This window comes from Lepisma saccharinum, chromosome 3 (assembly GCF_977018435.1).
Source record: "Lepisma saccharinum chromosome 3, izLepSacc3.1, whole genome shotgun sequence".
Lineage (NCBI taxonomy): Eukaryota > Metazoa > Arthropoda > Insecta > Zygentoma > Lepismatidae > Lepisma > Lepisma saccharinum.
In genome coordinates this window covers 38,056,143-38,080,172 of record NC_139231.1, presented here as the reverse complement: position 1 = coordinate 38,080,172, position 24,030 = coordinate 38,056,143, and the positions used below count along the sequence as shown (strand labels likewise).

General features: G+C 38.0%; 1 protein-coding gene across 2 annotated transcripts in view; it reads right to left on the bottom strand.

The window, feature by feature from the left end:
* LOC145984985 (putative ATP-dependent RNA helicase DHX34) overlaps window positions 1-20,506 on the bottom strand; it is a 149,326-nt gene extending 128,820 nt beyond the window's left edge. Inside the window, exons 1-4 of one of the 2 annotated variants that reach the window (XM_083118464.1) lie at window positions 20,425-20,501; window positions 14,960-15,121; window positions 12,536-13,035; window positions 4,731-5,001 (exon numbers count right to left, since the gene is read on the bottom strand). In XM_083118464.1, coding sequence (XP_082974590.1) covers window positions 4,731-5,001; window positions 12,536-12,971 — 707 coding nt within the window. In that variant the 5' untranslated portion in view covers window positions 12,972-13,035; window positions 14,960-15,121; window positions 20,425-20,501. Of the gene's footprint in view, window positions 1-4,730; window positions 5,002-12,535; window positions 13,036-14,959; window positions 15,122-20,424 lie in introns of both variants that reach the window. The other variant, XM_083118463.1, reaches the window with a different exon arrangement.
* Between the last annotated feature and the right edge of the window lie 3,524 nt (window positions 20,507-24,030).

Genomic DNA, 24,030 nt, shown 5'->3' with positions numbered 1-24,030 from the left:
GTATCAGTGCAAAAATATCAACCAATACCCATACAAGGGTATCGGCTAAGCCCTAAAAAAAAATGGTTGAGCAACCAATTATTGTTTTTTTTTTTTATTTTGGACCATTTGATATGGATTGACCCCGTGGAAATTGTGGAGACGTCAGAGGTTGACTTGGTAACTCAGTGGCAGAAGCTATTCATAACAAAGCTGATTTAGTTTAATTTTAATATGTCAATCTTGAAAACATAATTACTGTTGAGAGAGATATAACCAGATGGCAAGCAGTGGTGAAGTGAAATCTCAGTTTATTTTTAACTTTGAACCAAATAAAAGGAAAAACATTAATTACTTTGACCATGTTCACAAGAATACAATGAAGCATTAGCTACATATGTAGTTTGGTGTTTTACTGTGCTGTATTTTACTGTACCTTTTTCAGTGCATGTTCTACCAAGGGAACACTAAAACTGTTAATAGTTACTCAAATAAACAAATTCATAATTTAATAAATAAGTCTTCTCCTCTTAACAATGATGTAATTTGAGTCACAAATTCACTGGAAACTCAATTAAACCTTTTTCAGAAGCTCATGGTTCAATAATTTATAGAACAGGATTGTAAATTCCAGGAAAATTTCATACAATAATTCCTTTATTGGGACTCTGAATTTTAAATATAAAATGCAACAAAATGTAAAATTTGGGAATGTAAAATCATGTCCTGCAGCAATGTTTACAAACATTTTACAAAAAGTATTCTAGTTATTCTATATTTTAATAAGGGCTAGATCTGAAGTTTTAAGTGCTACACATCCAATTGGAAATCAAAATTGGAACTTTTGACAATAAACTAATAGGAATAAAATGCTGAGAAGGCTCAGCAAAATTTGCAAATTTTAGGATTGGAATTCTACCTATCATGGGACTCCCTGATAATGTAATGATAATGCTGTTGCCTTGTAAACATGGGGACTCAAGTTTGATACTTTTGGGGGCATACAGTAATTCGGATTAAATTTTAAACTGTATGTCCTGTCGCGATTAGCCTGCCTGTGTGTAAAGTAGGCTTAAAACAAACTTTGGTACTCTAACTGATACCAGCACCAGGATCAAGCGATGTGAATTTTTTACAAATGCCGGAAATATAAAATCTACCATTTCAATATAAAATTACAAACATTTCTGAAGAATCTGCATGATACATGAAATAAACTGTTGTATTCATAAAACCAGTAACAAAAATGCACAATATATAATCATTAAAACTACATGTGTGTGAGAAAATTCTAGGTGAAACTGGCCCCTTTTTTTAGTTTCATTTTTTTTATTAAAGAGGCAATGCTGTAAAGGGGAGTGAGCATATTTTTTTGAATGAAAGGGACAGAACAAAATAGGGATTCACGATGTGATAGAATACTGCAGTGATTTCTCTAAGAAGCCATGTGAACGCTCTTAAGATGGTCAATGATACTGCAGAAAGAGGAATTGCTCTGATAAAAGAGTTTAACGAATCGGTCAGGGACGAACAAGAAAAACAATTCTTGTTGAGGGTAGTCTAGCATCACAGAAAAGTCGTCACCAAGCAAACAAAAGAAGGGATTTCATATAACACATGTTTTGCCTATCATACTACCTATTAATCTTAGTGTCTAGTTTTAATATTATTTTAAGTTTGTGATTTCTAGTTTTTCCAATAAAAGTAATTAACATTGAAAAATCGTATTTTTTTGCCTACTTTTACAAAACTGATCAAAGTGTGCAACCTCTAAATATTATCCAATCTTCTTGAAATTTGGCATATATATCTTTTACATCACTGAGACTCGGGGCGTAAGCAAAGTCGGCAAAAATTTTACATTTTATTTTTTGCCTTACAAAATGAAACACCCTAATGCACATGCTATCCCTCTCTTCCCTCCCTGCTGTGCATCACAATACCCATCAAGCCATTTCTTCTCCTACATTTAATATGGTAGGCCTTTATTGGTATAAATACTGTGTTCGAAACTAGCAATTATAAGTCACAAAACATGACTAATTTTTAGTGTGTCATGTATTTTAATTTGATATTTTTTTCCGTATTCCTTTGACTAAAGTAACTTGTGTAACTTTATTGTATTTTGTTTATTTTTGGTGGCTATCAGCATCTATAAGTTAATTGCAATGACATGGCTGGAAATAAGATGAAATGAACAAGTACCCACAATGATATGGTCTGGTTATGAATTCGGGATTCCTAACCCTTAGGACAACAATGTCATATTTTAAGTGTGATGCATCACTAGGTTTTGAAAAACTAACAAACTGAAGGACATTCCTAAACCTAAAGATTTATTGGTATAACAACACTGATTAATTAATTGATTTGGTTTATTTTCCTTCGCTTTTCTGCCACTTTTGGCTAATTGTGAAGATGGAGATGAGTGATGATATGATGAATGCCTAGGCTGCAATTTGAACCCAGGATGTCCCCATGTGTTTCTGCAGCAAAATGTCTTCTACATTTCCCTAACTTGGACAAGATCAATCCACTCTTGCCCATCCTTACAAATTTCCTTCAGGTCAATCTTAATATTGTCATTCCATTGTCGTCGTGGCCATCCTGCAAACCTTTTGCCTCAGGTTTTCTAAGAACCCTCTAAACTTTCCCACCCTCTCCCATGTGAGCTATGCTTGAAAAGCTATGTTGACCATACATTTCATCTTTATAAAGACATGTGGTACCAGAAAAGCATATTTTTGTTTTGACATTTGACTTTTCTAATGAATAAGTTTCCAGATTTGGCCCTACATCACATGTTGCCAAATGGCACTGGTACAGAAACGTTTAAGTCAAGTTCAAATCCTACATCAACAAAATCTTACACCAAAACTTAATCATAGTCTGCTGTAAAGTCTCATTTATGCTCAAATAGGCTAATCAGGATTGTACAGGGTCCGGCAGAGGAGTTAGATGGTTTGGCATATGAATAACACACCTAATTTGAAAGGTACATAAATGTATTACTACAGAACTACAGGTTATTGTATGCCAACTGCCATGACAATTCTTTATGACTTAAAAATGATGTCCTTCAAGTGACTTCCATTTACGTGTACACACACATTAGAAGCCTCTCCCAGAAGTTGCGGACGGCAGGTTGCAATATTTCACCATCAATGTTTGCAATTTCATCTCTAATTGCAAGCTTCAGGTTGTCTAATGTGCAAGGTTTATTCACAAACACTTCGGATTTGAGGAATCTCCACAGAAAAAATAACCGATTGTAAGGTCTGGTGAGCGAGGAGGCCAGGGTATGTCACCAAACGTGGAAATGACATGTCCTGGAAAAAGTTGACGAACAACAGCCGTAGAGGATCTAGATGTGTGAGCCGTTGCTCCATCTTGTTGGAACCAAATGTCTTGCTGATTTATCCTATGCCTACGCAGAAGCCGACGAAGTTCTGGTAAAACAAAAGTAGTATTCATCATTGCGATATAGCATTCGGAGTTCACCGTCACACAATCCCCATCTTCATCTTCGAAGAAATACGGGCGGATGACACCAAATGCAGCTACACTGCACCATACCGTCACTCGTGAACTGTGAAGCGGCCGTTCATGAAGCTCCTGCGGGTTTTCGTTTGACCAATATCTAAAGTTTTGCTTGTTTACAGATCCATTTAAATTTAAATGAAAATGTGCCTCGTCACTCATAAGAATAATAGTTTCCTCGGACATTTGGAGCATCCGTTCAGCAAATCTTTTACGATTGACAAAGTCATCATCATGCAGCTCCTGCACAAGAATAATCTTGTAAGGGTGAAATTTTAGATCCAGATGTAACATTCGTCGTACAGAGCGATCTGAAATCCCCAACGCTACAGCATGCTGGCAGGCATACCGTCTTGGGCTCCTAACGATAGCTTCTCTTTCTCGTCCTATGTTTTCTGGTGTTCTTACGGTTCGAACATGGCCACATGGTGACCTATTCATAGCTGATGCTGTCAATCTGAAATTCTACACCCACCTGAGGATAGTGTTGCAGCTTGGTACACACCCATGGTGTACCACACAAAAATGACGTCGAAAAAGACTCTGCGTTTTCAATACAGATTCTCCAGTCTTGAAGAATCCTTCCACCACAAACACTCGATGTTGCACATTCCAGGGCTCCATGCTTACTGGGCTGACAAACAGTTAAGCAGGCCACCAACTTCTCACTGGATCACCGATTGTTGATTTGAATTTATTTCAATTGTTCAAAGGGACAAAGTGCTGACTCAAGATTTACGTAGGTTATTTAAAAGGAAAGGAAAAAGGCCTTCGAATGTGTATAGAAGTAAAGTTAAGGCATCATTTTTTTTTTTACAAGAACTGTCGTGGTAAATAAAAATCGCACACAATAACCTGTATTTCTGTAGTAATACATTTCTGTTCCTTTGAAAATTAAGTGGTTTTTCACATTTCAAAACCATCTAACTCCTCTGCCGGACCCTGTATTTACAGTTTAAAATGAGATTTGAATCACTGTACAATGTGCCTCCACCAGAGATTAAATCTTGGACCTCTTAATTACAAGCAAGTTACTACTACATCGTCAGGGAGGCCCTAAATTTCCACTAGCAGTCCATCACTACTATACAATATGAAACTCATATTGATGCCACCATAATAAAAACTTTATAACAGATAATGAAAATGAAATAGTCTTCCCAGCATGAGACAGATGGATACAATTATTGTCCTGGTGTAATGAATCATACCTGTATTGGGCAACTGGTAAATTAGCCTGACTTTCTCGTAGCTTCTTCAGTTTTGCAAACTTTTCTTTCTGCATGAAATCTATGTAGATCCATAACACCTTTTGGAATTCAGTAATCCTCTTTTCAGAGATCCACCTTCCACTCTCCCTGTCTCTTGGGGGGATCCGTGCCAAAAGATCCTTCATTTTAGGAAAATTCACAGAGAAACTTATCAAATGTCTTTTATCATACACTTTCGGCACACCGAATATTTCACTTACAGCTTCTGCACCTGTGAAAAAAATTAATATTACACCACAAACTCGCACTCCAAAACTATTAACACACAGAGAAATGTTTTTTTTCTCTAAAGCAAAATGAATCAAGTTAAACTATTTTTAAGAAGTCTTGTGATAAATTCACTTCTTTCTTCCTTGAAATTCATTTATACTTTAGTCAAAATTTCTATGTTGAAATCCACTGAGCAAATTAGATTTAAATTATTACTGACAAAGCTTTACTCAAATTTTGTTTTTAAAGTTGTCTAATAATTTTAAGTTACAGTCCATTATGAGACCATACACAGTATCTGAGTGTTACTTTCATCAATGATTTATCAACACACCTCTAAGCTGCTTCCAAAAATTCCCTCAACACTCCCTAAAATTTTTCACAAATGCCCAATTTATGGTAATTTTGGCTCTAAATTTACTCTTACACAGCCATATTAACTTTTTTATTGTCAGTATTATTATAACAATTATAACTGACTATGTTATGTAATACCAGTCTTAGAGGCCGAGTTAAGGTTGCCAGACATTCTGTTCATTAACTTTGGTATTTCAATGATTTCTGAAATGAAGGAATGTCATGGAGGTGTATACTAATGGAGATTGTGTTTTAGATTCTTAGAATGTGATCACAACCGTCATTATAACTAGAGATTAATTTTCCTATCTAAAATGCACAACACTTGTAACATTGATATGAAGTAGAACGAAATATGAGAGCTCAGTACACCAATACAAACGTTTAATCTTTATTAAGAAATTACATAGGCCTATATTAAGTTGTAGATGTAAGCTGTAAGTAAAGTTGTAAATAAAAGTCACTGACTCAGATCTGAAGTCAGTTTCTCTGTAACTACTATTGTTGAGGTGCTGGCATGAATTGTTAAAGAAAGCTACACAAATGAAAATATGTTGCTTTCAGTCACCATATGAAATACAGGTATTGGACAAAATAATGGAAACACGAGTCAGAATTGGGACATATTTTCAATGTGCCTGGTAATACTGAGCACGGCAGAAGTCAACCTTCTCTTGTTTGTTGCAGGTAATATGGACTGTGCACTGACAGTAGAGTGAGGCAGTGTGGTAGTGCACGTTGTTCAGGTGTAGTGAGTGACCAGTATAGCTGACCTGACGGAGTTTGAAAGAGGTCGAATTGTTGGTGCCCGTTTCACTTGAGCATCTGTGTGCAAAACAGCGAAGTTATGCGGTGTAACACGAGGCACGGTCTCAAAAGTCATGACCGCATACACAGTGCACGGTGAAACAGGGTCTGCTAAGCATACTAGTGGCTGAAATACGAAGCTGCAGGAAAGGGACCGCCGGGCCTTGAAGCGTATTGTGACGTTGCAGAAGAAAACAATGGCCTCCAAAGTGACTACAGAACTTAATCAGCACCTAAACACCCCGTGTCATGCAAAACAGTGAGGCGAGAACTGCATCAAATGGGTATCCATGGGCGTGTTGCTATTGCCAAGTCCCTAATAACTGAGACGAGTGTTCGAAGGTGACGTGCATGATGCAATGACCACAAAACTTGGACGTTGGAGGACTGGAAACATGTCATTTGGTCAGACTAGTCAACCTTTACCCTCTTCCCCACTACTGGACGCATGTTTGTATGGCGAACACCCTCGGCAGCATGCGATGTGGACTGTCACCGCCCGACTGTCAAACATGGTGGCGGCTCTATTATGGTCTGGGGCATTATATCATGGTATTCGGCAGCCCCCTTGTCACATTACACAGTCGGGTCTCATAAGCAGTGTATAGAGAACTCTTGGATAACCAGCTCCACCTAATGGTGCAAAAGTTATTTCCAAACCAGAATGTCATCTTCCAGGATGATAATGCCCCCATTCATACTGCTGGCACTGTTCAACAATGGTTTCCAGAGCATGCTGATGAGGTTCAACATCTTCCCTGGCCCACCCAGTCCCCAGACCTGAATTTCATCGAGCCTCTGTGGGCTGTTTTGGAATCCAGGGTTCGGCGTCGATTTCCACCTCCTTCGTCTCTACCTGAGCTGGAGACTGTGTTGCATGAAGAATGGCTTCAAATTCCACTCACCACCATTCAGGACTTGTATCGGTCTATTCCGTCCCGAATCCAAGTTGTTTTGCATGCTAAAGGTGGCCCAACACCGTATTAATACATGATGTTCCGACTTCCACAGGTGTTTCCATTATTTTGTCCAATACCTGTATATTCTAATAAATAAATGTCACTGAACTCAGATCTGAAGTCAGTTTCTTTCGATCTACTATTGAGGAATACTATATATACTATCGCTATTTTATTATGCTTGTAACTGCAATTAAACTCTTGATGCTTCTGACAAAAGTCGTAATATATCTTATATCATAATGTATCCATTATTGATACAACATCTGCTAATATCAATTCTAACATACAAACTTGCTATCCACAGAGGCACAGAGGTAACCAGGAAATCATAAGAGAATAAAGGATAAAAAATAAACATTACTATGGTTTAGCAGTTTGTTGTGGTCTGTTAGTTGGTGTGCCGGGGAGAGAAGTGTAGTGGATAGGTTGAGCGGCAATTACAAATGTGAATTATAGTGCATGTATTCTCATTTTATTTATAAAAGCTCGACAAAACCGAATTAAACCCGAAAATCCCAATTAAACCTGAGAAAAAAAACACAATTAAATCCACCTGTGTCCAGGTGGGTTGGATTTTAAAAAAAAACTGTTTTTTTCAAACCCTGCATCAATTTGAATTCGAATTGTTGTTTTAAGTCCACTTTATGTGCAGATAGGCTAATCGGGACTGAGCTTCCATTTTAAAGTGAGATCCAAACCACTGTGCAATGTGCCCCACTGGGTATCAAACCAGGGACCCTTGATTACACGGCAACAATGTTACCACTACACCATCGGGAGGCCCTAATATGTGAAATATATCACAGTTGTGTGTTAGAAAGCTGGTTCTCATTCCTTTTCAGTGTGTAATCTGTACTGGCAAATTAGAAATATGGCAACCTTGGGCAAAGTGGTTAGAGTAACATGCTACACATAGTGGTTACTTCATATATGTTTCTGTTTCTGAGCTATCCCTGATTGAAACTAAAACTATTTTCCCACTTTAACATTCCATACAAAGTTCAGAAACAGTTTAAAAGTCAGAAACAGATTAAAAGCAATTTTACTCAATAAACCACCTTCAGAGTAATTAATTAACTGATAAAAAAGATTATGCTTAGATGTTCTGCAAGCTGTATTTTCTCATATGAAGAAGAAGCATATAAATTATTTGCAAATATGGTTCATGTTCCTGATTGTGTAATAACTTTCTTGCAAGTGAATTTGCTCTTTAGCTACCGCTATCGAAAGCATTCATTTCACATACTAAGAACAATCCTAACATACTCAAAACGTGTAACAAGTTCACATTCATTTTAAAAAAAACAAATTCTCTATCTTTTCTGGATACTTTAACATAATTTCCAAGATCAATATTGAAAGAAAGAAAGAAAAAAAACTTTTCCAAGATTTTCATGTCAGCAGGAGCCCCATGTAAATACAGGGTCTTTCTTTCCCCTTTGTGCATCTGACTGTCCTCGCCTTGTAATCAAGGGGTCCCGGGTTCGATTCCCGGTGGAAGCGCATAATGGTTCGGATCCCACTTTAAGCTGTAGGTCCAGTCCCAATTAGCCTTACTGTGTATAAAGTGGACTTAAAACACAAACTCAATCAATCAATACAACAAAACTTTTTTATGTACGATTCGTATCCGATTACAAATTATTGAAGGGAGGTTCGTAGACAATTTTCAACAGAATTCCCAGGTGTGCCTGTTCCACACCGAAATACGGTGCGAAACCTTTTGAAGAAATTGAGAACGAGAGTCTGTTACATTTCTGTAAATGAATTATGGGGAATGTTATAACCCATAGCGCGACAGCCCTTGAGAACCTTGGCTTACCTACCGACTGCTGGTCTCCGTCCCACACTGTTCCTCCGTCACCTGTTATAGCGTGGAGATCTTAGACCAGTATTGGGGTGACGGGTGGTCAGCCCGTCGAACCCCCAGCCGTTGTAGGTCTTCTCGACCGAGTTACCGCTCACTCATTCGGAGCTCCCCAATTTCCTCACGATGGTGGGTTGCCACCGGCCCTATACGTAGGCCGAATAAATTCCGACCAGAGCCGGATTCGAACCTACGCCGTCCCGCAGCGAACGATCTCAAGACGAGTGAACGCCTTAACCTGCTCGGCTACGGAGGAGGACTATGGGGAATGTTAGTGGTGGAATAATTGATCCACGTTTAATATTCTTCTCTAACGAAGCAAGGTTCCATTTACAGGGAACAATGGAAACTTACTTCCATTGTTGAAATCATTTTGCATAAGGATATCTAGCCTTTTTATCTAAATTTAATTGTATTTTAAAAAACAAACTATTCTTTTATCGCATTTTGATAAAAAAATTGTGACTTTCTCTCTCGTTTCCCAGCAACAATGGGACCTATCATCCATTGTTGAACTTGTTTTGCAAAAAGGATATGTAATCTTTTCAAAATTTAATTTTCTTTGGGAAAAAAAAACCACTATCCTGCAACATTTTTATCACATTTTGATCACACACTGTGACTTTTATCTCTCCTTTCCCAGCAACGATGGGACCTTTCGTTCATTGTTGAACTCGTTATGAAAAGGGATATCTAGCCTTTTCGAAATTTAATTTTCTTTTAAAATAACTCACTATCCTACAATACTTTTATCACATTTTGATCACAAGAAGTGTCTTCCTTCATCTGTCCTATTTCGTCAATAAGAAAGAGCTTTTGTTCTATTGTTGTACATTCTAAGTTTCAGATTTGCAGCCTTGTTTAAATTTAACTTTCTTTAACAATCTCGCATTTCTGCAATGCAATGCAATTTTTATCGCATGTTGTGCCATTTCCCAGTTTCCCGCCAAACTTGGCAAAATCAACCGATTCAGTGTGCATGGCTACATGGGTGTAAGTGTTTGGCGCTCATCTTGTGACTCGAACCCGCGACATCTCAATCTCTAAACTAACATGGCTTCTTCTACTTTTCCTCTTTTGTCACCCCGACTTATCAGTTAGCAGTAGTAAAATGTTTATCTTTGGGGGAAATTGTAAAATAAAGTCTTATTCAACAAACCTTCACACATTAGAAGAACTGAAGGAAAATACCAGGAGAGAAACTCTAGCAATTTCAGAAGCTGAACTGTTGCGTGTAAAGGATATTTCCGAAAAACATGTCAAAAACTTGTGGATGCACAAGGACAACATTTCCAACAACCTGACAAGGTACGTGCTTAATTTGATTGTATTTGTAACTGTAATTCTGAAAACTTGAAGTCATTTCGAACAGTTTCCATAGCAGAGATATCACACACGATTTGACGGGAGCAGCTATCTGGGCGGCCACGAAGCATGCTGCCATCAGTCGCCCAAAGGGCAGTAATAAAGTTTGCGAGTAAGAAAACTTTTCATCATTATAGACAAAGAATTCTCGCAAATTTAATTACTAACTCTTTTCAAAATGTTACATAATTTTTATATGAGACTTTTCAGTGTCCTATATTATTTACACCATCCACGGTTATCACTATTACAAATCTAAGGGATGTTAAATAAGGGCTTATAAACAGGATGAGGATTGATAGGCTCTAAAAACTCGCAAAATAAGCAGGCAAATAAGAACAAAATACAAAATAGGTACTAATCATTCTGCACATCGCCCTACGACACCAGGGGTCCCAGGTTCGATTCCTGGCCTGGGCATGGATGTTTGCGAGTGTTCAATCATCAATTTCATCATATCACTCATCTCCATCTTCGCAAATTAGCCAAAAGCGGCACAAAAAGCGAACTAAAATAAATAAAATAAAATCAAACTAAACGTGCTGAACATTTTTCATAATTTTCATGGATTAGGCACTTAAAAAAAGCAGTTATCTTCGAAAGAAGCACTTGTGACTAAAACAGTCACAAAAGAACACTATACCTGTGAAACATGAGTACCACTCACTCAGGCACATAGTGGTTCTGGTAATTTACAATGCATTACAAAGAACTATGATATATTGCGAGTGAAGCGAAACGAGCAAGAAAATTTGTGGATCCAATTTTTTTGCAGGCTGTAATCAATATTGATTTAATTAGGTGCCAATAATCTCACAGGAGGCCAATGCATTCTCTCCTTTACAACTTTTGTGCCTCCCCGATGGTGTAGTGGTAACATCGGCGGATTGTGATAAAGGGGTTCCATACCCGGTGGACGCACAGTGGTTCGGATCCAACTTTAAACTGTAGGTCCAGTCCCGATTAGCCTTACTGTGCATTAAGTGGACTTAAAACACCCACTCAATCAATCAATGAATGAATACCACTCAGAAATGTTAAGAGATGGTTTTTAAACATAAACGCCTACATTATCTTGCCAAGGAACAAGAAAAGGCTTATATGGCAATTCTTAGCCTATTATTACATAAAATTTAAAACAAATCTCCGGGATCAGCCCACAAATTTCCTAAAACCATGCCAAAAACGAGTGGATGCACGAGGACAATATTTCCAACATCCCCCGTGACAGTTAACGTGCTTATTTTGAATGTAATTGTAACTATAATTCTGAGAACTTGAAGTCATTTCGAAGCTAGCTGTTTCCATAGCGGAGATATCGCATGCGATTTGAAGGGAGTTGGTGTCCAGGCGGCCCCCAAGCGTGCCGCCGTCAGGCACACAAAGGAGAAAGAAAGACCCTGTAGTAATGCTGTATCATGGAAAAATCATCATGGTACACATCCATTTTACATATAAATCATGTTCCATAGATGTTCATAAAGAAACACTGAACATGTTTTCTGATCATTTACGTGCAGAATGATTTTCCCATTCCCTTCCTACATGCTTACATGAGTAGGTTAGGCAGGTTATGTCTAGTTCTCTTAGTTTAGAATTATGCTTCTACATGTCTACAGGGTTACTATTCATATATTTTAAGTAGGCTGTCATTGTTTCATTGTTAGTAGTCCAATACATTCCTTCATTTCCTGCACATGTATACATTTTCCACATGAAAAGAATGCGTACGACACTAGAGACTTACAAGTGCAGTCACTTGTACAACTTATTAACAGTTTCTCAAAATTTCTACATCTCTAAAACAACAAATTACTTTTTCTGGACTTCAAATTTATTTCCACATTAATTTCTAGTATTCTAAATGCAATTATTATACTACTATATAACTCATGAATTCATTATACAATCAGCAGCGTGCCTCCTCATAGCAGTGAAATCTGATGTGAACACAGGGAAGCTCAGTGGTAGAGAATTGGCAATGAATGCCAAGGACTCAGGTTTGAACCCTGGTTGAACCTCAAAGTTTCAGTAAATTTTCAATAACCTGATATGTTACATGGTACATTTCAATGTCCACTTTTCAACACAATTATAAGCAATGATTATTCTTTCATGCAACACAACATGCAGAAATTAATAATCATTCAAAATAAGTATAAAACAAGTGCACTTACATTCTTCTGCTGACTTTTGCTTATCTCCTGCCTTCTTCTGTACTAATTCATATTTCCTTAGAAATTTCCAAAAATCTTCATGTTCCTGCGAACCGGCCCTAATGACACTATCATAACCAAAGAACATTTTATTTAGTTCATACTTGTAACGTTCGAAGGTAAAATCCTCTTCCTCACCACTATCACTATGCACATAACTTTCAACTGTTTTTGGATCTTTGCTTGATTCATAATCCACTCTTCTGTATTTGCGTCTTTCATCACTATGGTCTCTACTTCGTCTCCCATCACTTTTGTAATAAGATTCTGAATGGGAACGTTTATGTTTTCTGTGTTCTTCTTTTCGTTTCACCATATCTTCATTTTTACTTCCTTCATATTGGTCACGTGAATGTTCTCCACTCCTATGCCAAGATATATTTCCCCTTCTCTCCATTACATTTGTAATACTCTCAATAAAATATTTAAATACTATGGATTGTGTGAAATTAATTTAACACCTGAAATAGCAAGAAATAAATTTTTAGTAGGGAACATTAGAAATATACGTACTGGTATTTTGTTTGGTCCAACTTCCATGTGCTGGGATGGTTTCTGCAAGATGTACACAGAAGGAAAGAGTTTGAAATATAAAAATTTAGACTTAAATAAAATTTCAAGGTTACGGGATGTAATTCCAGCATTTATAAGATGTGGAAACTATTAATTTTTAAGAAATTTGCTCACCAAAAAGTATGATGTGAAATTTATCATGTTCGGATCCCACTCCACATTGTTAAAAACAATATTCTGCACATACAAAGGAGTGGAAAGAAAGATTGCAAATTCTAAAGTAATAAAACCTAACCTACTGTAAATGTAAGAATGTTAAGAATAACAAGCCTATTAAAAAAAGCAGCATCCTGCAATTGGGAGTTGAATCTTTCCTTTGATACAATACAGGATATAAACCAAACTTCAAGTGCTGAAATTTCATGTTATTGTTTATCAGTGGCCAAGATAATTGCTTTGAAGAATTTACTTTGATGCTTCCATTGCCGAGTAAGTTAAGAGTTGGACTTGTGCATACATGGGTTGTAAATAAAGTAGTGGCAACACTGTCAGGAAAAGGTAATGGCACCGTGCATGTGCTATCAGGCAGTGAGCAATGTCAGTTTGGGTCCATGTCGATGTGTGGAGTGCCAAAAGTGGTCGGTACAGCGGATGCTGTGGTGTATGTACGACGTTGAAATGAACACCATTTTCTGTACTGCTCTAAAACATGTTTACAAAGGTAGAACAGTGATTGTGGATCAAAATCCAGGTTTGATCATGGCAAAAAAGCACAAGAATGTGATCAAAATTTGCACGAAGCCTGAAGCAACAATAAGTTGCCTTGCCTGATGGTTGCATAATGCGTAAGTGAATTTCTTTAGGAGGTTGCGATGCATCCGGGAGAACAATCTCAACATGAGGAAAATTGCATCATGCTGGGTTCCCGATATTGTCACCATTGTGCAACAATCAGGTAAGGCAACTTATTGTTGCTTCAGGCTTCGTGCAAATTTTGATCACATTCTTGTGCTTTTTTGCCATGACCAAACCTGGATTTTGATCCACAATCACTGTTCTACCTTTGTAAACATGTTTTAGAGCAGTACAGAAAATGGTGCTCATTTCAATGTCGTACATACACCACAGCACTCGATGTACAGACTACTTTTGGCACTCCACACACCGACATGGGCCCTAACTGACATTGCTCACCGACTGATAGCACATGCACGTTGTCATTGCCTTTTCCTGACAGTGTTGCCACTACTTTATTTACAACCCAAGTAAGTATCTCATTTCTCAAGGTTCCATACAGTTTGTTTATATTTCCTTTATGTTCACATTGTGTAATTGAGACTGAACCTACAATTTAAAGGGAGGATTGTAAGACAATTTAGATTCCCCTCCTAACTCTCGTAATGTATGACTGAACTATCAAATTTTGCTCAGGCTCTTTGTTGAACATAGATCACCCCCATGAAGCCATGGGGGTGTGTACTATTGTCGGAAAAAAATATATAGATACTACAGTTTGGACTTAAATTAAAAATTGACCAGTAGACCTACATAAAAATGAGTTACATCAAAATTTAGCTTGTTCAATTGTGCTAACCAATTTTTTTTTCAAGTATGACTTCAATTTTTATCGTCGTGAGAACAAAAAAGTGCTTTTTATAGTTTTGCAAACCATCGGTCTCTGAAATTCTGTAGCTTTTTGCCTCTGTTTTAAAAATCCATTATCACTATCAATTCGCACTGTGAAACCGATTTTATAGTGATTTATTGAACGGAGTAAAGATGTACATGGAACATGTCAACACCTAATCCACAGTTCAACAGACATCGCTGCGTGCATCCACCCCCACCCCCCTTTCGTATGGAAAAATTTACCTTGCTTGCTACTCCCTGGAAAAAGTTCCTGCTGACGTCCATAGTCCTGGGTTCGATCACCTGTGAAGCCAAATAGTGGTTGGGATCCCACTTTGAACTGTAAACTGATGAGTCTATCTGCCACAAAATGAATTTAAAACAATGCATTCACCAGCAAGGCATCTGTAAAATACAATGGCGAAGATATAGTGCCAACAGTGCTTTGCACTATAAACTGTTATTTAAAGTTGATTGCCCTATTTAGTTTCTATTGCAGTAGATTTTGCAAAATTTTATGGCAGCCAAACTCCCTCAGTAGCCGGTTGGCAAGCACCAGACCCTCTGCTTGCTGCCACGCTACACAGGAAACCAACTAACCCGAAGACTCATAACATGGTGAAAGGCAAAATGCTGGTGCAGGTAAGGTCCCCAACCAACTAATAAAAACATTGCTTTTTGGCTTCTCGAAAATAGCAGAGCCAAATAGACTGCATATAAGTGTTAACATAATCTCGAAGATGAACATTTGCTTTATTAAACACAGAATTATTGAAATAAATTAGCTATTATAACCGTTCCAAATGACATGAAGACAAACTTTTAAGTTTCACGATTTGTGAAACGTGTCAATATGTTGTTGACCTTCAGGGATTAAAACAAACATAGTGTCCCCAGCACAGGGGGACATTGGAATTTGCAGAGCTGGCTGGTATCTACCTCAACCATCTCAAATTACGCCAGTTTTGACAACTAGGCTACCAATTTACATGATACTTAGTGTAAGTTTCCATATAAACAAATTCAATGAACTGATGGTTTTTGGATGAAACTTGGATGTAGGACTCTCATCCGAGTCCTGCAAATAGCAAAAATGTCAAGTCCTAAATGCTATAAAACTTGAAGTAGGGAGACCGGGGTAATTAGAACAGGAAACAGCCTGTAGAAGTTCCACTGTAAATTACTCAGAAAGTTACTGATGGATTTTTTAAAAATTTCTACCATTTAAAAGGACATCTTTTGTATATTTTTGAAAAAAATAATGACCATACCTGCATTGCAAATACTCCTCCAAAAAAAAAAAAAAAATTGTCATGACACCATAAAATTGTTCCAATTACCCCATCTGGGGTTAATGGAACATAAGTTAGAAATTTCAACTGAATAGCTTTAGATTGCTGTTGGGGTAATAAGAACATCATATATAAATGTCCCATTTACCCTGCAAATTTGAACACAATAGCTCTACTTCTTCTGGAGTTATCAATGCTTGTTTAAATAAAATCCCAAGTTAACGTCTTTTTTCATAAAGTTCAATTTCCCAGCTGTGAAGCAAACATGTGTGAATGAAAATCAGTGTTCTATGATTTATTTGAAAGGTTACAGGCCATTCTACAATGTAGTAAAGAAAAAACTTCTAATAGTTACATGTACAATCTAGTATACCCAAGCGAAATCAAGCAAATTACGCAATGTTCTAATAACCCCTTTGCAGAAATTCTTGGGGTAATAAGAACTTTGCTTATAAAAACCAGGCAAATTGCCCATAGACAACCAAACTCACATGAAAAGATGTGTGCCCTTATGTTTTATTATAGGGGTGAAGAAAATTTTGCAAGGGTTCTTTCATTCACATCCAGTATATGCAGAAGCAGAGAAACACCAAGCATGGGTCACATCATTTTTTGCAGGTGTATAATAAAAGTCAAATAAAACTTACTTTTGTGTAGTTTTTCCAATAACAAATTTTCTGCATGTAGGTTTAGTGTAGGTACATAGGTATGAAATGTTATTACACCAGTCTTTTCGTTTTAAATTATTCTACATTAACATGTTCCAATAACCCCATGTTCTAATTACCCGGTCTCCCTACTATTTTTATTAATATGATAGATTATTAAAAAATGAACCAGTTCACTTTCTTCCTGTTGTAATGACCTATGTTTCCAAAGATTAATTTCATTTTAAGCTTCAAGTCAGTTCTATTAATCTCCCGTGAACAATAATTTTTATGAAGTTGGTATCACTATTCTGTTAGTTTAGGAGCTTTTCAAAGTTTGTGTGGGAAGAACACATGGTTGAAGTGAGTGTTCTCTTTCGTTTCGAGTGTTGCGAATTTACCAACACAAACATGGATATTTCAAATTGTATGCGGGAAGCTGTAAGTTATAGCATGTATTTTATTGTATCAATAACATGACCAAGAATTTTGAAATAAAGAAGCAAGGCCATTGAGAGAGGAGTTTGGGGATATGCATCATTATTATTTGAAATCCCCTTTCTTTCCTAAGAAAACTGGGGCAATGGGCTGTATAATTTATTTATTACTGTGTCACGAGCCGGAAAAAAATGCTGTGTAATCAGAAATGCCAGCAGTCCCCAGGTGACGAGAGGTCACCTGGGGGTTCTTGATCGAGAGAGCGAATTGTGTTTGCCTGTGTGTTGTCATGGACGTCCGCAGGATTTTTTCCAGGGAGGGGCAAGGAAGGTATTTTTTTCCAAGGATGGGGGGGCAACTTGGCATATTTTCCCCAATAATAGTGTTCATCCCTCAAAAAATATTGCTTAAATTTGAATTTATCATGTTCCTGCAATAATTAAAACACATTATTGTGGCTGAAATTAAATTATATGTGTGAAATATGTAATTTTTGGTTGACTTTCGTTTTCATGGGGGGGGGGGGGCTCAGCCTCCCTTCCGGATGCCCATGTGTGTTGTCAATATCAGCACTCAAGACTTGCAGTTTAACTTTCAACTGACATCCTATTCTTTTCTTTCAAGGTCGGTATTGCTGAGAACCAAACCCAACTTGCCTAACCTTACTACCACAGCTTATTTACTACCCCCAAAAAGCTACTAGCCAATGGGAATGCTTGAAACAGTTGTAACAGCAATCACTACCTTCTTTCAAATGCCATGCACATGTTCTTTATGGTTCCAAATTCATAAATGCCTCAATGTAACAGTTATTACAGGTTTCATTATTCTGCTTGCTGAAACTGTGTGTAAATAACCAAAATTATATATATGGGGAAGAAAACAAAGATGGCATTGGCCATGGTCAGTGGCGTGCCCAAGATTTTCAAAAGGGATAGGTTATAACATATTGTGATGTGCGTGTTACTCACAGCTAAATAATGAAGAACTTTAAAAAGATCTAAGATCAATTACTTACGTGTGTGAGCACAATTTGTCGATCAAAAAGTTTCAGAGGTCAAGACTGCCTCCTTCTTCAGGTTAATGCATATTCTTAGGCACCAAACATGGTGTCACGTTAAGAAAGTGTTAGTTGAGGATACAGGTTAAAGGTTACGGTACCATACCCATAATACGCATTAACCTGAAGAAGGAGGCAGTCTTGGACCTCTGAAATGTTGTTTTGATCAACAAATCGTACTCACACACGTAAGTAATTGATCTTAGATCATTTTAAGGTTTTTCATCATTAAGGGAGGGGTTATGTATACTTTTTCTTGGCAGTCAGCCCTCATTTTGTCATATTTTCCGACCTTTGACTTTCTTTTTTTTTAGGAATTCTGGGCCAAAGGGGGTTATAATCCCCACCAACACCCCCCCCCCCTCGGGCACGCCACTGGCCATGGTTATGTAGCACAGGCCTGTTCTTAAAGTGAAGCTTGGATAGTGAAAGCTAATCATAAGACATAAGGCAGTAAAAATATTTTTCTCGACTGTCTCATTCTTATGAACTATGTGCCTCATATTTGGATTTTGGGTCTTAAAAATAAGATACACATATAATCTTTCCAGTAACTATTATACTAATGCTTACAAGCAATACAAAAGGAGTCGAGTATGCCATTTCAGGTTTTGCTATTTCTACATGAAATTGAAGCAAAAGTTGTACAAAAAGAGTCTTTATTTCTAGGTGACTAAACCCTAGTTTGGAATCAAACAGGCAAATTAAATTGTATGACATTTACAATCTCGATCTATGATTTATAAGAACAGTTTGCTTATTTATCACTTGTGGCTACCATACGCCAGTCTGATAAGGCATATAGAACACTATCCTTTTCGGAAAGTTAGTTTTACATAAATTTAGATGTGCACTATCCAAAGAAAAAGGATCAAAACTCTCCTACAACTATCATGTGGTTGAATGTCTTTCACAAAGTATATGTCATGTGATGTTGAGAGAAATGTTCAATTATCAGTTGGGGGTTCTGATTTTAATGGTTTACTTCTAAAAACTCTATTGAAGCAACTACATTTCTTCTTCTTTGCTGAATCTTTCTTCAAAGATTTTTTCTTACTTAAACTCATCACCTTCTTCATGTTTTTGGTTTTCTTAACACCAATTAAACTTTTCTTAACCACTACTTTCTTTGCTTTCTTTCCACCTTTAACTTCTGGAGGAGACCTAGGATAGGATGGAGGCTGAGGAGAATTGGATCTGGAGTCAGATTGCAAATGAATGTGAGCCTCAGGTAACTTTCCCTCTCTCGCAGGAGATAGAAATCCTGAAGTTGTCATCATCACACTATGGATTTCTCTCAGTGGTTGTACTCTTGCCTTCAATGACCTGGATCGTTCTTGTGGTGAATTCTTCAATAACTTTGGCTCACCAGGTCTCTTGGATATACTTGTGTTAGGACTGGACAATGGAGTATTTGGTGATTTTGAACACAGATTTCTTTGCTCTTCCACTTCTAAATGCATAGGTGGAAGATGCTCATGGACATGTATGGGTCGTTGCATCAATTCTAAGTTGTCAGGTTTCAAAAAATTCAAATGGGACTCATTTGTTATAGGAAACTTTGGTACAGCTACAGCACAAGGAACTGATTCAAAATCTTGTACATATTGCACTATATCTTGAATATTAATTCCAAGATCTCGGAAAGCCATCTCTAAATCATCAAGAATTGGGATTGTACGACCACACTGTTCTGAATATCGATGGGTCATTTTTGTTACTTCTTCTAGATATCTGTGTAAAATATCGACCATCACATCCATGGTTTTTGACTGCATACCATGAAACCCAACTGTCTGGGAAATTTGTGCAACTACAACTTTTAAAAAATTTCTTGTAAACTGCTCCGCCATAATTCGATTCTAACAGACAACTTCTAACACAAGGAAACGATTTTTCAATATGCGTCACAGGTACACAACAGATATCATTAACTATTTACAGCGAAGAAAAAGATTCCTTTTGTCGTGAAACATGACTAGGCCCACTATTTGAACATCATTATTTTAACTACTTGCGTCAACAATAGCATCTGGAAGAACGACGTCATTCTAGCTTCTGTTACACCATAGACTTTACCTCCTCAGTGGTTGCGATAACAGTACTAGACAAACCAACTACCGTGCTATTAGTTACAAAAGTGAACACCCGAAACATTCGTGTACTATGAAATCTATTAGGAAATGAGAATTCTAATGCTTATTTCATGGTGTCACCTGCAAAATACATCAAAATTGCTGTATACACAGAAAGTAAAAGCGAAAAGTTTACCAAAACAACATCTACGTGCAAGGCTGTTTCATGGTCGCACACAGTCTCATAGACTCATAGCTCCTCGGTCGGTCTCCTCCGCGGCCACGGTGTCAGGGTCTTCCTCTTCGCACAACAGTCTTGCTACCTTGTGTTCTGAAGTCAGACGAGAAGTGCCTAAGAGGTTAGGTTAGACTCCATTAGCATAAATAGAACGAAAAATTATTATTTAGGCTAAGATAACTAAGCATAGCTAGCCTAACCTAACAACGTGGGAATTTAGCCTAAAATTAAAAAGCTTTATCCCGTGACGTCAGAACCGAAGTTGCTCAACTGCTGTGCGATAATTGAGACCCTCAGTCTGCGCTTTCGCCTCTGCTCACGACACAGACTACCTACCTACCTCTGCATGCGATTGAGGGTACAACTGATCGCACAAAACCCAAACAACTTTCTGATCAAGCTCCGCCCTTCGCCTTCTGACGTACTGGACTTTTCCACTACGACATAAAAAAGTTTTAAAATTTTAAATCCATTCATTTTACGGATTATTACACAAAAATGAGGTGAGCAAAATATCTAGGCGATATTTGTTTTGATTCTTGAGAAATACGCCTTCAAACATCCTACGTCACGGAAGTGAAAACTGCCTCTAACCATAGCCTATATTTCATGACCCTCAAAAATATTTGGAGGATATTTGGTCATCAGTTTGGCACAATAATGAAACATTCTTATGGAAAACGTAAATTTGAAGAGTTACAAAATCTAACAGTTATACACCCTCAGGGTCCCTGCAAAAAAAAAAAAAAAAAAAAAAAATGTGTCCATGCATAGTGAAATTTAATTTCCATTGACAACACTGAAAGTGGAGCTCGCATTGGATTGAAGCAGCTAAAATGGGTTTCACGAGACTACTTAGTTCTCCTGCGACTACTGGATAGAGAAAAACCTGGCAGGCTTCAAGGCCTGTAGGAGACCTTACGCAATGTCCAACACCTTACTTCACATGGGTATTGCATATTATTTTAGGCGTGACTCCTTGTAGCAGGCGCGGCTCGTGCATAATTTTCCTGGGGATTGACCAAAATTATGCAAAGTGGACTTATCTAAACCTTATGAGACACTACACGCTTTGGTTCCTAGAGATAATACTGGGAAAATTATCAAATTTTGCCGGTAGATTACTGACAAAGTTAATTTGCTTTATGTTCAGATAACAGTGACAGCACCAAGGAGTGTGTGTGTGTGTGTAGGGGGCGATCATTTTAATTTAAGATTTTCGTATGGTATTGTACTCATATTTAGTGGTATCTCAGAATTCAGAAAATATTCTATCCTCAATTTTACCTCTTCCCTCTTGTCAACTCTTTCCTGGTCCCACCACTGTCAAATTGACTATATTATTGGAACTGGATCCTGAACCTACAGTTAAAAATACAAATCTCTGCCTGCTAAAATGAGTAGGGGAAGGTGGGGGAATGGCGCTCAGCGGGCAATGGCACTCACCCCTCTGTAGTCGTTACGGAGGGTGTTATTGAAGAGTAACCTGTGCTGAACATCTAGAATTCAGTACTACGAGGCACCAAACAAAAGGCGGCACATGTGGGGTTGACTTTTAATAAATATAAGTACTTAAAGATATAGTTTCTGTATAGTACAAAAATGGTATTGATTTACTGTTAGGATGATTACTGAGTGCCATTACCCTACCAATAGGGCAATTGCGCTCACACGCACATTGTTACTTTTTGACGTTTACAGATATAACCCATGATATAACTATTAACGACAGGGAGCAAAGTAATACGCAGAGATGTACTACAAACATTGCTTTTTCAGGCCAACATTTTCTTTTTGTTTCACTGCGTACAGTTTTTGAGATTTTTAAAATCTCCCTTAGGTGGTCGCAATTCCCCCACTTTCCCCTATGTATCAGTAATCGAACAAAAGACCCCTTGATTACAAGATAATTCTTATATAACTATTCGAAAGTTTATCGCTAAATCAAAGCGATTCGATTCTATTCTATGCAAATGTTAACTTCTCACACAGCAACAACTACACTCCTTCCAATACACAATCCACCTCACTCCATTCAACGTATCACCACGCCAAATATATTTCAATCCCCAGCCACGCACTTCAAAACAAACTAACAAGTATGGAGACAATGACACGTAACAAAGTCAATCGCGCGTGTCCCCTCGAACACCCTCTTGTTCTAGAGTATAACTGATCGCACGAAACCCAAACAACTTTTTGGTCGTCTTCTGACGTAAATGCGAAATGCCTTCATTGTTGGGTTAGGCTTGACTAAATAGTAAATACTACATTTTTGGTCAAAAACGGTAAAGCCCCGAAAATTGCAGTGTATATATCCTAAGACAACTAAACCTAAAAGCCTAACGTGTCAACGAAAGCATTTAGTCTGACGTAAGAAGACCAAAAGGTTGTTTAAGTCTTGTCCAATAAGCGACCCCTCGCCCTCGCGCTATTTTTGACTTTTCGGCTCCTTCCACCTGAAGTGTTTCCATCTTAAAGAAGAAAACTCTGAATGTGTAGGCAAGTTGTTTTCTATCATATTTATCTTATTTGTCCCATCATCTTTACTTCTAGCTTTCGTTTGGGGTCACCTCTACATTTATATTACACCCTCTTCATTAATCTAATAAACCTTGTAAAATATAAATAATGCAAAGAGAATGCCAAATGAATTCAAATTGAAACACACAGTGCAACACTGGAAGTGAGAAGAGCGTGGTTCACTCCAGCTCACTGGTGATCCTACGTGCGAACTGCGCATGTCCGTTTTGACGAGACTGCCTTCCTGGAGTATCCGACTGCATGTATTTTCGCCATATGTACGCGTCGAGCTTCTGCTAGCCGTCCCATGCTTTTAGCAGGGTAGGGGTTGCCTGGCGGAGGTTCAGCGGAGGCTTTGCACGAAACGGAACTAGAGGGGAGCTGAGTGACTCTGGCCCGCGGTTTCTCCTTCTCACTAAGAGAATTTGGCACTCTACGCTTATGAACATCTCACTTGTTGTTTATTTTGTATATAACTGGGGGTTCACTGAACATTTGCGCTATACAACCAACCGTGCCTGCCTTGTAGATAGGTTTTTCTGGGTTTCATGCAGGCCTCTGTTTGCAAGGGGTATCTTGGGACAAAAACTACTTTGACAAGAGCCACAGAATTTCATATGCAAGATATTTAAATCCTCCTCCGTAGTCGAGCGGGTTAAGGCGTTCACTCGTCTTGAGATCGTTCGCTGCGGGACGGCGTAGGTTCGAATCCGGCTCTGGTCGGAATTTATTCGGCCTACGTATAGGGCCGGTGGCAACCCACCATCGTGAGGAAATTGGGAAGCTCCGAGTGAGTGAGCGTAACCCGATCGAGAAGACCTGCAACGGCTGGGGGCTCGTCGGGCTGATCCCCCAACACTCCAATACTGGTCTAAGATCTCCACGCTACAACAGGTGACGGAGGAACAGTGTGGGAGGGAGACCAGCAGTCGGTAGGTAAGCCAAGGCCCTCACGGGCTGTAGAGCTATGGGTTATTGTTATTATTATTAAAATATATAAAATATAACTAATGTCTGATATATCTTGGCCTAAAAGTTATA